The sequence below is a fragment of the Thermobia domestica genome, chromosome 15 (genome assembly GCF_964235325.1).
Source record: "Thermobia domestica chromosome 15, izTheDome1.hap1.1, whole genome shotgun sequence".
In the NCBI taxonomy this organism is placed as follows: domain Eukaryota; kingdom Metazoa; phylum Arthropoda; class Insecta; order Zygentoma; family Lepismatidae; genus Thermobia; species Thermobia domestica.
Window position 1 is genome coordinate 23,566,972 of NC_137468.1, and position 15,517 is coordinate 23,582,488.

General features: G+C 36.6%; 1 protein-coding gene across 4 annotated transcripts in view; it reads right to left on the reverse strand.

Moving 5' to 3' along the window:
* LOC145672114 (dnaJ homolog subfamily C member 28) overlaps positions 1–15,517 on the reverse strand; it is a 57,116-nt gene that overhangs the window by 23,893 nt on the left and 17,706 nt on the right. For 3 of the 4 annotated variants that reach the window (XM_081741387.1, XM_081741388.1, XM_081741389.1), the window contains 3 exons: positions 13,679–13,798; positions 10,260–10,465; positions 619–760 (listed from right to left, as the gene is read on the reverse strand). In XM_081741387.1, coding sequence (XP_081597513.1) covers positions 619–760; positions 10,260–10,465; positions 13,679–13,798 — 468 coding nt within the window. The remainder of the gene's footprint in view (positions 1–618; positions 761–10,259; positions 10,466–13,678; positions 13,799–15,517) is intronic. The other variant, XM_081741390.1, reaches the window with a different exon arrangement.

Sequence of the window (15,517 nt, forward strand, 5' to 3'; positions counted from 1 at the left end):
TATAAAGCCTGTAGAAGTAAATAAGAAAAAATAATTCTTTTTTCTAAGTTCCTTTTGGCAATGCTCTTCGAGCATTCTTAACTGGTTAAATTCTAAAATTTCGCGACTTGATTTAGACAATATACGAGGAATAGCGCCTCCACGAACTTAACACAATAGTGTAGTGGTTAACGCATCGACATATCAAACTGACACCCAGGTTTGATTCCCGACGCAGTCACATTTTTTCAGTCTTTGAAAATAATTTCAAACGATTCATTAGTGTTTCATCTATTTTGAAATGGTTCTATCTTCACGATAAGTAAAGAACACTATAATCTATTTCTCAAACACAATGAATACGGATGTCGTATAATTTGTACAACTTAACTGAATAAAAAGCTTTTTTTTTTTTTTTTTTTTTAATTAACAACTTTTCTAGTACAATTTGAATGACAATAATTAGAAAACCTGGGCCACCGAGAACTAGAACGAATCAAATAGTTTACGAAACCTAAAAAAAAACAAAACCTCGTTATTGTATTCTATCCTATGCTAAGTCTAATCTGTAAACTTAATTAGGAAAACAAAAAATCTTCAATTCACAATGACAAATTAATTTTGTTGCAAGCCACTTACCTGTGTCATTCTTCTTGCAACTTCGGAATCGCTCCATCTGCGACTGAGTTGTTTTGATATTTTCGCGTCATAGTGTTTCACATCTTTTCTTCTCCCTTGGGTCTCCTTGACCAGATAATTCAGAAAGTCAACCATGCCATAGCTTCCATAAAACCAAAGAGGAAAATATTTTTGTAAAGGTATTTGTATTTACATAAAGATATTTTAATCTACTAACTTATCTTTAAAGTGAAGTAACTTAATTGAAATCGTTATTGTGATCAGAATATATATTTTACCGTCACAAAATTTTATTTCTCGATCGTTTCTTCTTAGGTCATTCTAACTGGAAACCGATAGAGAAAGAAACGGTCGTTAAGTTTAATTTAAGACAGGCATGTGCAAGTTGGAACAGGGAGTGGGCTAATCAAAGAGGATTTACTGCCATCCAGGGTCGTACTTTGTCTTGTATACAGACTTTGTCTTGTATAACATTTTCACAAGAACTGAACAGCTATATTCAATGGAGAAATTCGTTTATTGTGCAGGAACACACTGTTATAATGGTAACCAAAATATTTACTTACTAAAGAAAGGCATTACAAAATTATTTATTTATCATATCGGTTTGAAACTCATCTATATTCTGAACTAGTCTCTCACTGTTCGGTAGTACACTGGATGTTCCTGCGTGGAGGTTATTTTCAAGGTGGTCATCAGTTATTCAGAAAAAATGAATTTGTTTTAAGAGTTATGGTCATATTTTCAACAACGGTCAGGCGGGCCAGGACCGGCTGATGCACATGGCTGATTTAAGACATCATTTCATTAAGTGGCTATGGTCAAACACTTAAAAATCTTAACTAACTTGTAAACAATGGGTTTAAACTTTTCATTCTTCGGATTACAAATCTTACACACTGATTGCCCATTGTCTATATATAATATTTAGAAATAGTTATATATAATGTTTTAGAAGTCACTGGAAGTTATTTAAATTTACAACATGGATTCGATTTAACTGCCGCCAGTCCAATGAATTTTTTTTTTAACACTCTTCTACACACATATTAGTACTACGTTGAAAAAATAAAATGTTTATAGCGACATTATGAACCGCGATGGAGTTGAACGATATCATTCCTCGGATTTAAAGTTAAACTGCAAGTCTCGTTTCGTATAGCCTTGGTGTAAAAACGGCGGCGTTGACTTCCCATCAATCCAACGGACAAAATCATTGCGTTTCATATATAGGCACATTATTAAAAAATGTTCTTTCGTTAATTTAGTAATAACATAACATAAATGATTCAAGTAAACGCTATTTAGATGGACAATCAGATATAAATGAATAGTCATCCATAATTGCGAAGTCCCGCGTTCGATTCGTTTGGCCGGCCACTCTGAAATTTTTCCATGATTTTTCTCATCTCTATCAGGTAAATGATTAAAAAAAAAAAATCAATTTCCAATGCTCGACTGTTACCAGTTTACATGCATTGTAGTGTCTGGGAATGGTAAGAGGGAGATTGAAACTTGAGAAGTGCGTGCAAACACGCTACTCTCGTTATGTCTTGAGTTTGTGCTACTGTCCCATTTATGGACTGCTTTGTAAGACTGGACAACAATCTACTGGGAAATGAAGGTTTCGGCTAGATCTTCCAATGGCAACTAATCCATGCCATTCAATATGAAATGGGTACGTGTAACCTCGTCACGGTGTCATTGAGGTAGATATGGTGTGTTGTTGTCCACACCGGCGGAAAAGAGAGCTCACACTCTACCTCCGAAATGGGCAACTAGATTTTCCGCGCCCTTGGACCCGGGAGATAAGACTACGGTACAACAACACGTATGAAAAAAAAAAAAAAAAAAAAAAAAAAAAAGGATTGTGTGCCCAGTGGGGAGGATCTGACGTCCTACCAGGACGATAATGTGGTACAGCTCTCAATGAGCGTTTAATGCGTGCTCTTGGATCCCAAATGGCATACTCGTATTCTAATGCACTCTCGTACCTCAAGGGTGAGAGAGAGAGTAGAAGGAATCCTTCGTTCCAGGCTCCTCTTTTACTTCACTGATGCAGGATCCACGATCCTATCAGTGGAGCCGCCATCGGTCATTCGGTCTGGTAATATACAGTGTACCTCTTCCGTAAATAGAGGAAGTTCCGTATTGCTTAGATAAGACTAAAGAGGGAGGGTGAGGTGCTCTTCCAATGGTGGATTACACGTACCATTGTGTTCAGAAGATATCATAGCTACAACGTGGTGCCTAAACACGTAAAAGATGGGTAGTCCCATTACTTGGACGAGCCTGTAAGGGAAAATTCTCCTACTCCCAAGTGATCATGTCTGTTCGCCGACAGTCTACCTTAGTTCTTGGCTCTGGTAATGTACAGTGTACCTCTACGGTACCTTAAAGGAAGTTCTGTATTGCTTGGACGATCCTACCCTCGATCCTGGAGGAAGACCGAACGGCAACTAGGAAAAAAGCTCGATCCTAGGTATTTGAGTAAAGGTTTCCGATCCCTGTGGAAGCAAGAAATCTCTCTAGGATAAGGAGCTGGCATCAAATCTAAATGGTGACTTAAACACGTACTAGTGGAGCAAGGAGTATCTCAACGTGTTAGGGTCTCTCTACGCGGAAGACGGTAGCCACTGAACGACAGAGTTAGGCAAGGTTGGGATGATCAAACTCCTCGGACACGGTACGTGACGTTTGGGCGTGAGTTAAATTAAAAAGTCATTATGTTAGGCGCTGAATACTAAGTTCGAATCAAGATATCACAAGGTGTCTACTGTAGTGGAATTATGCTGGATTTTGTTTTATATACTTGAAATACTGGAATTTCAAAATTCTAAAAACTAATTAACAATTAAATTTTGTAAATTTAAATTTCAATCAAAGTTAAGTGTGCTTTTAATTTGATAACTTCTCAAGCCAAAGTAAGTAGACCAGACTAGATATGATTGACTACATTACACATATAGTGAGCCTATTCCATTAAAGAACTTAAAGAGGCCTACTACTTTAGTTATGCAATCAGTGTGAATGTCAAACACATTTTTAGTGGATAAATGATCAATATATGTACACTTAACTATTATTTTTCACTTTGAAATCGTTCTTTTTTTCCTTTCGCCACTTTCTTTAATGCAGATTAAATGCTTACCATGGGACGAAAATAAGTGTTAAGTTTTGATTGTTATATTGGAATGTTAATAACAAAAAGTGATACCAAAAATACGGTATACTGCAGTTCCTAAACTCAATGTCTTAGACACCCTCTATGAACATCTTTCCCTCAACTCGAGTGCGCAGAAATCTTTTATTGGTAGTTCTTTATTAGACTTAAGGAAGAGAAAAGTTTGGCAAACGTAATATGAAAGAAAACAAACTTTGCTCATAATATTCATAAGTATGTAATTATTAACTTTAAAAAAAATACAAAAATTAAATCAATATGTTTTAATTAACATTAACCAAATTATTAACAGTTCTTCCGATTCCTTTATTTCCTAGCTTTTTTATTTCTTATATAATACAAAAATTAGATAAAACATGTTGAAAGTACAAGAATCGTGAACAAGCGAAAAATCAATCCATGACGAGGTTATGGAAAAATGCCACAAACGCATTAAACTATTTAATTTAGATGAATAAATAAGAGATAGAAAATAGATAGATAAATGAGGTGAGATAAAGATAAAAGTGCAGGAAATGTATATATATCTTGATTCGCGCTTAGTTTTCAGTGCCTAGCTTACTTTATATGTCGTAAATTGTGATTTATACTATGTACCTCGCGCCCAAATAGTTTTGCGCCCAAACGTCCTGTCCCACTCGGACATACCTATGGCTCTCATATTGGGTTGGACTCTGCCGGACTGTGGTATCGTGGGATGCGGTAGCTAGTGCTTGCGTTGCTGGGAGATTAGCCTGCTTTATAAAGCTCGAGCGCTATGCCTGCAGAGCACGTAAGACCTGACTCGCTAGCAGGGGCGACTCGACTAATAGGATAAACTGATAGGCACTCCAGGACTTCGGTCTGGCCACACAGTGGGCGTACCCTACTTCCTTTGTGTGAGTACAGGGGCCACATCAATAATGTGAATTAAGGCAGAGGGATACACCTTGGAGGTGCATGAGAACAAAACAGTCCAAGTATAGAAGAAACACAGGCTGGATGATACACGGTGTCAGTCTTTAAATTAGGTCGATCGGCCGCATCATATCATTACATATGAAATATGTGGGTGATAAACCACTCCATCTTTAATGTTGAAGTTTTCAACGTAAAATGAATCCGGCTATATTTGGAATACTAAAACTAAATAAATAAGCTGAACTCTTAAAACATTAACTACGTTCTTTAAAGCTATGAAACTCATGACGTATTTAAACATGCAATCGGAACTTTAATATATATATTTATTCACTGAAAAACATAATTAACATATGCTTCATATTTTGAAGCTTGTGTCAGACAGTTATATACAACAGAAGTACAAAATGAAACTTGTTGTTTACTACGAAATTACTGTATATTGTTCCACATTCTTTGCTGTACTTCACCATTTGTAGAAGTAGTTTACCTTGTAATATTTCAAGATGTATATTATTCTTTTATGGTACGTGGTTACTCAACCTGAATTAATGCAAGTATACTATTAGACTTCACGCTTCGTCTGTAGAACATATTCCATGTATAATATACTCATAATCTGCTCACATATAACAATGTTATCTTTGATTTCCTTCCATTTTAATTATATGAAGTACAGTGCGAAAGACTTTCCTGACTTTGTATTGAGAATTTTTATGATCATTGTTCTGTCTATGATACCATCATTACCGTGATATATATATATATATAACTATATTTATGTACGATTGATTGCTTAACATACCAAAACAATATCGAACCAAGATGTGACGCCAACAATTGTGTTCCCCATTACTTATTTATTTTATTAATGCTGCTTCGAAAGAGACACAACCCTGAATAATTAAAGACTTGCCTGTTGAATTCTCTCTCTCTGCAGTAGTGGTACGCAGTTACAATACCAAATATATCATAATAATCACTTCAAGAGGCACCTGCAAATATAAATATTAAATTAAAGTAAACATATGCAATACCTAGATATACATTATAGCACTTACGAATAACGAATACAACCACATTATAAGCAAACCAATACATTGTTTCGAATCCTTAATAAGTTGCTTCGACATGTTTATAATTTAGACCTTGTAGCTACTCTTAATCTGGTGTGAAACTGCTCCCATACCCTCAAATGCTATGCGTATGCAACCTTGGGTTCGATTCCTAACGGATCAAAAATTGAAATGTTTCTTGAACCAAACAGTGGCTGATTGTAAACCAAGAAATACAGAAATAAGGGTGTAAATGTGCATAATCTGACTGGGCACACCCCTCGTCCCTAAAACCAGTTTATTATCTACTAGTATTAGCTAGTGTACCATTAGTTTGAAACGGATTCTTTTACGCCGACCTACATTTGGTTACAACCACAACGTTTGAATACATATTAATGCAAGTATCTACGTTTCATATCTCTATCAGTTTTCCAGTTTTAAAGTATACTTATGAAAATAAATAGCTAGAACGAAACCAAAATACAAGAATACTCACCTACAATTCTTGACGAAAGGAACGTAACAATGAAATGTCTCCTCATCAATGTTTATAGATCGGCAACAACACAACTCCACAAAATTAAAAGTGCAGTCTTATGATCTAAATAAATAATGAAAGATGCGTATTGGAATATGCCCAAACCGCGATTTTTCTTCAAAAAGATAGTCCTAAATGATAAAATATTAACAAAGAGCACCACGATGTTTTCAGTCCAAATTTCTCGACATTTTAACAAATGTACATGAAGAAATTTGATCATAATATGTACTTCCCTAACGAGTGACCCTATTTTCATAAACAACGCCATCTTGCAATTGATGTTGGGAGAACATGACTGTCCAAGAGAAAAAGAAAGAAACCGGCGAGGTATCGAAACAAAACTTACAACTTTTGTGTATTTATATGCGATCAGGCGAAAAAATCAGCTAATTTAAAAGGTACCTACCACCTAAACAATACTTAATCAGAATTTATTTTCGCATTTGAAACACTAAAGATGAATATATACGTACTTAATTATAATCGATATATATATACAGATGGTGATAAGAAAAATGGAAACACCTGAACGAAATTGCAACTTATCAGATTAATATGGTGTCGGGCCACCTTTCGCCTTCAGAACAGCCTTGATGCGACGTGGGATGGAGGCATAGAGGTCGTGAATGGTAGCAAGTGGAATTTTACACCATTCCTCGTGCAGAGCATCGGCCAGTTCTGTCAGAGAGGATGGAGGTGGATATCGTCACCGGAGTCGTGTTTCCAAGACGGACCACAGATGTTCAATTATGTTGAGATCTGGGGATTGGGCGGGCCAAGGGAGGTGTTGAACTTCATCCCGATGTTCCTCAAACCACGCTGCAACAACGCCAGCTGTGTGAATGGGTGCATTATCATCCTGGAAAATAGCGTCGTTGTCCAGGAACAACATCCGGACCATAGGATGCAAGTGGTCTCCTAAAATTGCGACATAATCGTTAGCAGTGATTCGTCCGCTAAGTGTGACCACAGGACCCAATGAAAACCATGATATGGCGGCCCACAGCATCACCGAGCCGCCGCCATGTTTCACAGTTGGGCGGAGACACTGCAGATCATGAGCTTCTTTGGGCGTTCTCCACACTTAAACACGGCCCGTGGTTGGGAATAGGGTGAAGGATGACTCATCCGACCATATCACACGTTTCCAGTCCTCAACGGTCCAAGTTGCATGATTGCGGCACCATTTGCGGCGTGCGAAAGCGTTATGGTCCCTGATGAGCGGTTTGGCCCGTGCAACACGACCCCGTAAGTTCATGTCATGTATTTCGCGGCGGACTGTAATTGTCAAAACAGGGTGGGGGAGGTGCTAATTGAGTTCCTCCGTCACTTGCTCCGCAGTGGCACGACGGTTCTGCGTGACAATGCGCTTTAACACCCGGCGTGACCTGTCACTCATGATTTTCTTCCGCCCACTGTTTCCCTTCCCCAATGTGGTTTTCCCGTGTGTTGTGTAGGCCGTCATCACCTTCGACACTGTCGTCACACTCACTCCACATAACCGCGCACCAACAATTTGCCCTCTTTGAAAATCTGAGAGGTCTCCCATTTTACACTACTTCCGTCTGCTGCAGCCACTGGACACTGCTGTTCCACTGCGCCTGACGTAGTATGGAGACCGACCTAACACACCACCACCAGCGGTCCGGCGCTGCGGGCGCCACGACACAACTGCCAACCCACACATCTGACGTGTTGCCAACTACAGGTGTTTCCATTTTTCTGATCACCATCTGTATATATATATATATATATATATATATATATATCGATAGATAGATAGATAGATGTAGATATAGTGTGTTTCAAAACAACACCGACAGCGTTTGGGAGGTGTTCCTGCCATCAAGATACGACAAAAAGTATAAATCAACCCGGGTACACAAATGCTTCCTTTCGGAGTTATAGGCTGCCGAAAACATGAATATGAACTTCATGTTCATAAAGGTCCATAGCTCCAATAGTGTGGGATTTACCGTAGTCGGGTCAAGACTTTACTTAGGAACTAGCATGTGCCCTATCCAAAAATACATGTTTCAGAATCCTATGGTATTCACACAATTTTTATAGAAAGAGTTTGGCTACGGGCATATAATTTGAAGTATTTATCAACTACCTCTATAAAAATTGTAGCAGAAGTACCCCAGAATTGTGAAACTTCGGTATTTGGATAGGGAACATACTAGTTCCTAAGTGAAGTGTTGACCCGACTACGGGAGGTCGTATAGTTTTGGAGTTAAGGACCTTAAAGGTTTTTTTTTTTTTATTATTATTATTGCTGTTGTTGTTATGTTTTCGGCAGCCTATAGCTTCGAAAGCAAGCATTTGTGCACCCAGGTTCGTCTATACTTTTGTCTTATCTTGGTGCCACGAATGACCTCTCAAACGTTGACGGTGTTGTTTTGAAACATCCGTATATCTTATCTATATCTTATCTATATCTATCTATCTATCTATCTATCTATCTATCTATCTATCTATCTATCTATCTATCTATCTATCTCTATATATATATATATATATATAACTTACTTATTTTCAGCGCCGATAAGGTGAATTCTAGCAGTCCACGGCTTGGCGTTTTTCTTTCTCCCGTAAAGAGTAGGGACAAAAATTCTCTGCGCGTGGACACGCCGCTACTCATACTAACAATGCGAAATATATTGCTCGTTTGCTCACAGGCTGTATTACTTTGATACTTTACTGTAGTATTTCCGACGACTTTTTAAAATATTGTTTTAAAAAAAAGCAGTTGTGTTTATTCAAATACAAATAGGTGAATTTAAACACGTGGAAAACATAAAATAAGTGTAAAATATCCAGCTCAATGTTAAGAACTCACACTTACACAGTGAAACAGGAGTTATGCATTATGTTTTGTCATTTTATTGAAATGATTACAGGAAAAGTAAAATGAAAATGAAATCTTTGAGTTTTACGTCCCACGCTTATGCCGGTTAGGCTAAAGACGGTGATGATGAGAAGTGAATGAAATGTTGGAATGATGAAAGTGGGAGGAAACGGGAGAACCCCGAGAAAACCCACAAGCACGGTGTTTGTCCACTACAAGGTCCACACGGCGCGAGCTGGGATCGAACCAGGGACTCCAAGCACCGGTGCTAAAAGTTCTACCAGTAAGGCACCGCGCCCCCGATGATTACAGAAATTGTGGTAAATATATACATTGAAAGACTAAAATTATTTACAATATAAAATAACTAAAAGTAAAATATTTAATAAAACACGTTCTTTTTCAAATATCAAAATGCGAATGGAAAATGCAGACGCCCCTTAACCTCACCTTCCTATGTGACACATCTCTGGCATGCGCCTTGCGCTTGTACCTGAATATATTGTAACTTCAAAAATTAGAGTTTTAGTGAAATTTCAAGGCATTTTTGGGAAATCATGGAGTTGTTCTAAAACTCTCATTTTATGTGTGTGTGAACTTAGTGCTATAAATTGCACTTCTCCCCACTACACATGATGAAAAATCGGAAAGAATTCGTTCTACCTTAATGAGAATATCGAATTCTGTCACATTACGCATATTTGACAAACCAATGAAATAATACATAATTGTCTTGCGGCTCTCAAGACAGACATTTTGTACTTCAGTGCTTGCGTTATTACAAGAAAAATGAACACTAAGTGTTAATTCTTTATTCAGTAAACACTAGAAAATTACCCTTCCTTACCACCAATTAGGTGACAGAAAATGTTCCTTCTCTTTTATAACTGGCAATAAAAAATATAAAAGCTTTTACTTTGTATGCAGTTGTCAAGATACTGCTGGCTCATAGTGCAGAAGTTTTAAATTTAGTATGCTCACTTTGCTTTTCTCAAGGTGTTCTAAAACTTCTGCGTAGATACGGAAATAAAATTGTCTTCCAAATTAACAACTAGTAACACAAACAGAAAATAAAATGAAATTTTTAACTTAAGATTCATGTATTACCGTGTCTTTATCTTTTTGGCCTCTTTTTTATCTTTCCCAACCAAACCATTTTCTTCTAGATGCGTCATCTTATTAACCTTGTGTCTGTAAACATTCTCCTGTGCAACAGCTGCTCGATAGATTTGATATTGTTTCTCTCTCTGCTGAGGCGAGCCCATGCCAAAACCTTCATAGCTTAAGTACTGTCTATGTTGAGGTGCTGTGTGCTGAAAACAAATTATTTCTATCAATTAAAAATACGCAAATATATCAAGTAAAATAAATATAATACTTTTCACATAAATTGGGCATTGTAGAGTAAAGGTGAGGTCTCGGATTCAAATCGCGTAGCTGACAATCCGGACTGAGATTTTCCTCAGTTCCACCAGGAAAATAATATACATACTCGGTAAATAAACAAATAAATATCTACATATGTTCTTACTTTAGTAACTCCGGTTAAACAAAAACTGAGAGAAAAGTACCTCAATAACAATACACATAATTGATTTCATTATATGGATTTATACCTGTCATTTTCTTATGCACACCAAGGTCACAAGTACTGAAGTAGTTAGGAAGACTACAGAGGGTTACTCTAAATATAAACTTTGAAAAAACTGTTGTCTTTACAGTTATCATATTCACAGAACATTTGTTTTTAAAAAAGTTACGTACCCTCTGGTACATGAGGTCCCTGGTTCGATTCCCGACTAAGTAAGTTTGTGATGGACAACATTGTGTCCGTGGGTTTTCTCAGGCTACTCCTGTTTCTTCCCACATTCTCATTCCACCAATTCTTCCATTATCATCCGTCTCCTTTAGCCTAAAGGACAAAATCGTGGGACATTTCATTTCATTTTTTAAAATGTTACGTTACCATGATAAACAATAGGCGTTCACCGTTTTTTTAAAAAAAAGATCTTTAAAGTTTTGGTAGTGTAAAAAAAAATTAAAGCTATTTTCGAGTAAGAGTAGGAATGTGTCCACAAATATCGTTAAAGCTGGAAGAAGCAGCAAACACATATGTGAGAGCTCCACATTACTACTACAGTTTGTAAAAAAATAACTGCATCACTTAAGATTTATAGCAATAAATTTTCTTATTTGGGGCATATAAATTGTATGATACAGCATAACATATTTAAAATTTAATCAGCATATTACTGGATGTTTATTGTAACTGCTAAATTAGTTCAAACAGATTTTGTCTACTATTATTCACAAACTTATGTAAAATGAAGTACCCCTAGAACACACTTAACTATATGACAAAAATATTTTGCAACAAACTAATTGAAAAAATTATCTTATAAGGTAACATTTAGCAAGAAAAAATATTTTTTTCTTGATTTCCAAGCGACTGAATAACACAATATCATCCTTTTTATACTGTCCTTCATTTAGTATTTTGTATGGCCTCCTTTAGCCTTCTTGACAGCCTGAATTCTTCTGGGCATACTGTGAACAAGATTACGGCATGTTAACATGTCTAAATCATGGTACCAAGTATGTACAATTGCTGTCATTAGCTGGTTCCTGTTTTCCAAATACCTTTTCCGCAGGTTCTTGTTCATAATATGGCACAGGTTTTCGATAGGATTCAAATCTAGTGAATTAGGAGGCCACCAGATTCTCTCTATATCCATCTCCTTAAACCAATTATGGACTGAACGAGATCGATGGCATGAAGCATTGTCATCCTGAAAGTAGAATTTGTTCAGATTTACCCCTGTAAAATAAGTCCTAGTTGTTGGAATTAATTTATGATCAAGAATTTGTATGTACTTTTCGGTGTTAACTGAACCATTACAAATTTCAATTTTTCCAATTGCTCTCGATATTAAGCAACCCCACAACATAATACTTGCCGAGAACTTCTGTGTCTCAGATATACAATTATGATTTAATTCCCCCCTACTCATCCAAAGCTTCACTCCGGCATCGTTTCCAACGATATTAAACTTCTTTTCGGCCGAAAAAATCACACGATCGCAGTTTTCCTCTGTCCACTGCCCTTACCTTTGCACAAAAATGTTCCTTGCATCCTTATGTTTCTTTGTCAGTTGCGGTTTTCTTCGCGGCTTTTTCTTCTCAAATCCAAAAGATTTCAGTCTAGACACTACTGTTGAATGGCTCACTCTAATACCTAACTCCATTTCCATTTGTGCAGCCAGTTGACGTGAACTCATGCTTCTTTTCTGCAACGCTAGTGACATCAATTTTCGGTCAACCCTCGCAAATATTTTCTTCTTCCTTCCACAGCTGTTTCTAATCGAACAGTGTCCAAATTCTAGTTGTTTATTGATGATTCTTGACACTGTAGACTGATGAACGTTAACTTTTCTACCAATTTCTCTTGGACTTACTCCTTCCTTGTGTAGGGCCAATATTTGTCCTTGCTTGCGAGGTGATGTGTCTTTCAAGCTCATGATTCGTCAAATCGATAACAATATATTCGCAGTAAATACACTGCTTATATATTTATAAACTTCAGAACACTATAAAAGCAAACACTGCAACACCAATCAGGCAAACAATCATGCGATAAGAACAATGTGCATTACTTTATCAATCTCCACCCGAGCTGCATATGCAGTTTTTTAACGACACTAGCCAACAACAGACCCACCTGGTGACAAAAAGGGGAAACAAATAACAACAAAACAAAAGACTGAGTAAGAGAACCACACAAGATTTGTTTTTATGAAAATCTATGAATGCATATCACTACTAAAAGTAACTACTGTTATTCTTTAGATGTTCTGCCATACTTTTAGCAAGTGATGTAGTTATTTTTTTACAAACTGTATATTATATCTACTTGGCCATTACAGAACGTGTCGAGAAGCAAATGCAAAATATATTTTTTCCGACACGCTGTAGTACTTTTCATGTCATACGACAAGAAAACATAACTATGAAGCATTATCTGGCAAGAATGTACTTTATTTGTTTCTGGATATTTTCTTTTATATCGAGGAAGTCAGCTGAAAAATTCGCGAAATATTTTGATTTCTGAACACGACAATGCACAGCATCCAAATTTCTTACTTTCACACAACCCATTTTCAATTTTCTTTTAAACTCTGGTGAAGGATACACCCAAAAATCAACCGAAATATACGCAGGCTTTCAAGAACATCGAGATACATGTTACTGAATCTGTAATAGCTCTGAATTAAGATTCGATATTAGTTTCTGCAAAAATTAAAGATAAACTGCTGATTAGACTTGAGCGTCCCTCTATACTATACGAGACGTGGACCTATAGCTTAACGTGAGATCCGAACCACAAGAGCTTCCACCGGGAATCGAACCCGACTTTCCTGTGCCACAGATGCGTAGCTAACTATACAGCAACGAGGGAGCTTATTGAAGATAAAACGTTTTATAAAACATTTAATAGACGGAAGCAGACACATGTTTGTTTTACTCACCTTTATGTAATTATCGTCTTCAGGTTCTTGGTAATACAGGCCAAATTCCCCTTCTCCTTCATTCACTGAAGAGCGTTCCCTTGCAAACTTATCTTGAAGTTTACGATATGCAGTTTCAATCTACGGATAAATATATATAGATAGAACAAAAATTAAATAAATTAAGTGTAAATCCCCCTTGAACCATATATATATATATATATATATATATACTGTGTTAGTGTTCATACAGAAGGTTGTTCGACTCGGTTGGGCCAATAATGTTGTCAGCAATCGCTCGTTTCATAATTTTCATTGTAGGAGATTATGCTGTAGAATGGGCCTAAGAATTCTCTGCAAGCCTTTCGGAGACCACAAATTGTTCTATGTGAATGTGCACATTTGGAGTCTTGTCCGTACAAACGTGGAATATCTGCAGAAAATAGGGACCATAATGGTTGACTGGCACACGCGTCTTTACATATTTGTGAGCCTTACCTATTACTAATTTGCCAGCACACCGAAATCCCATAGCGATGATGAATCCCTTTGGCTAAGTTCTCTGCAGTGACGGGCGAAGTCGCTAGAACTCTTTCCACTGTTATAGCAATAGGTAATGCCCTGTATTGACCACTATAGGATATGTAAATACGAGGTCTGTACATAAGTAATGAGACTTCCGAAACGCACTTTTATTTACAGTGTTGTGTATATATATATATACACACACTTGTATCCCTCCACCATTCCTGACAACGACAACTTTCGCTTGTAGACAGGGGAATAGAGGCTTTACTACTATTCGCTACGATGCTGATCAAACAATTGAATTGAAGTGGAAGATCAGCAATTAGTAATGAGACTTCTGTGTTACACCTTTCTAGGTTACAGGTTCAGAAACAAGACGGTATGCCCTCATAAGAAAGTGCCTAATTGGATGTAGCTAACGAATTTGATGAATATTGTGTACATGGTTAAGTTGAGCTAGATACCAATAAAAGAAAACTTAGATTGTCAGATCTGAATAAATCGTACATCCACTGTAGTTTCATACAGCTAATGATAACTATAGGATTCCGGAGGACGTTGGTTTACATATACATCATTTTCTTTATTAAACTTCCTTGCGACAAATTCCTTTTACCAAACTAGAAAAACAGATAAATAAATAATTGCAATTTATTTTCTAAAGTGAGTATTTTGATGTCTAAACTACATAAAATTATTTTACAAGATTATTCTGTCGTTGCCTTTTGTTTTTACGACAATAAACTATATATTACACACACTTACTTTCTTCTTTTTTTTAAAACTAAATTACAAAAAATTTTCAAAGATTATTTATATGTCAGAGAGAAAATTTTACAACATAAACATGAGGTAATTAACAAATAGTAAACTTAAATCCAACAGCGCAGATAAACATAACGTCGGCATATTGAATAAACATAACCAAGCATTCAAACATTAACACTGAAATAAAATGAACAAAGCTGAAACGGTCCGTTACACTTCATAATGACGTAATACACGACTGTTAACATTTCTCGTTAATTTATATCCTCCTAATGATGCAGGAAGGTAATAAACTTACTGAATGAGGTCTAGGGTTCATATTTGTAAAAACAAAATCTTATCTTGCATCTCTTAATCCGATTCTATTTAAGGTTTCATTTTCAGAATATTTCGGTCCACTCTGAGATCACGGTCACGGACAATATGCAAAGTAAGAAGAAACTATCAATTCTATTTCATCACATAGACTGTTCCTTGTCCTGAAAATTGAAAAATAGGACAAAGTATTGCGGAAACCATATCTGCTGTCAATAAATTATATGCAGTGGGTCTAGTGGTGGTTAT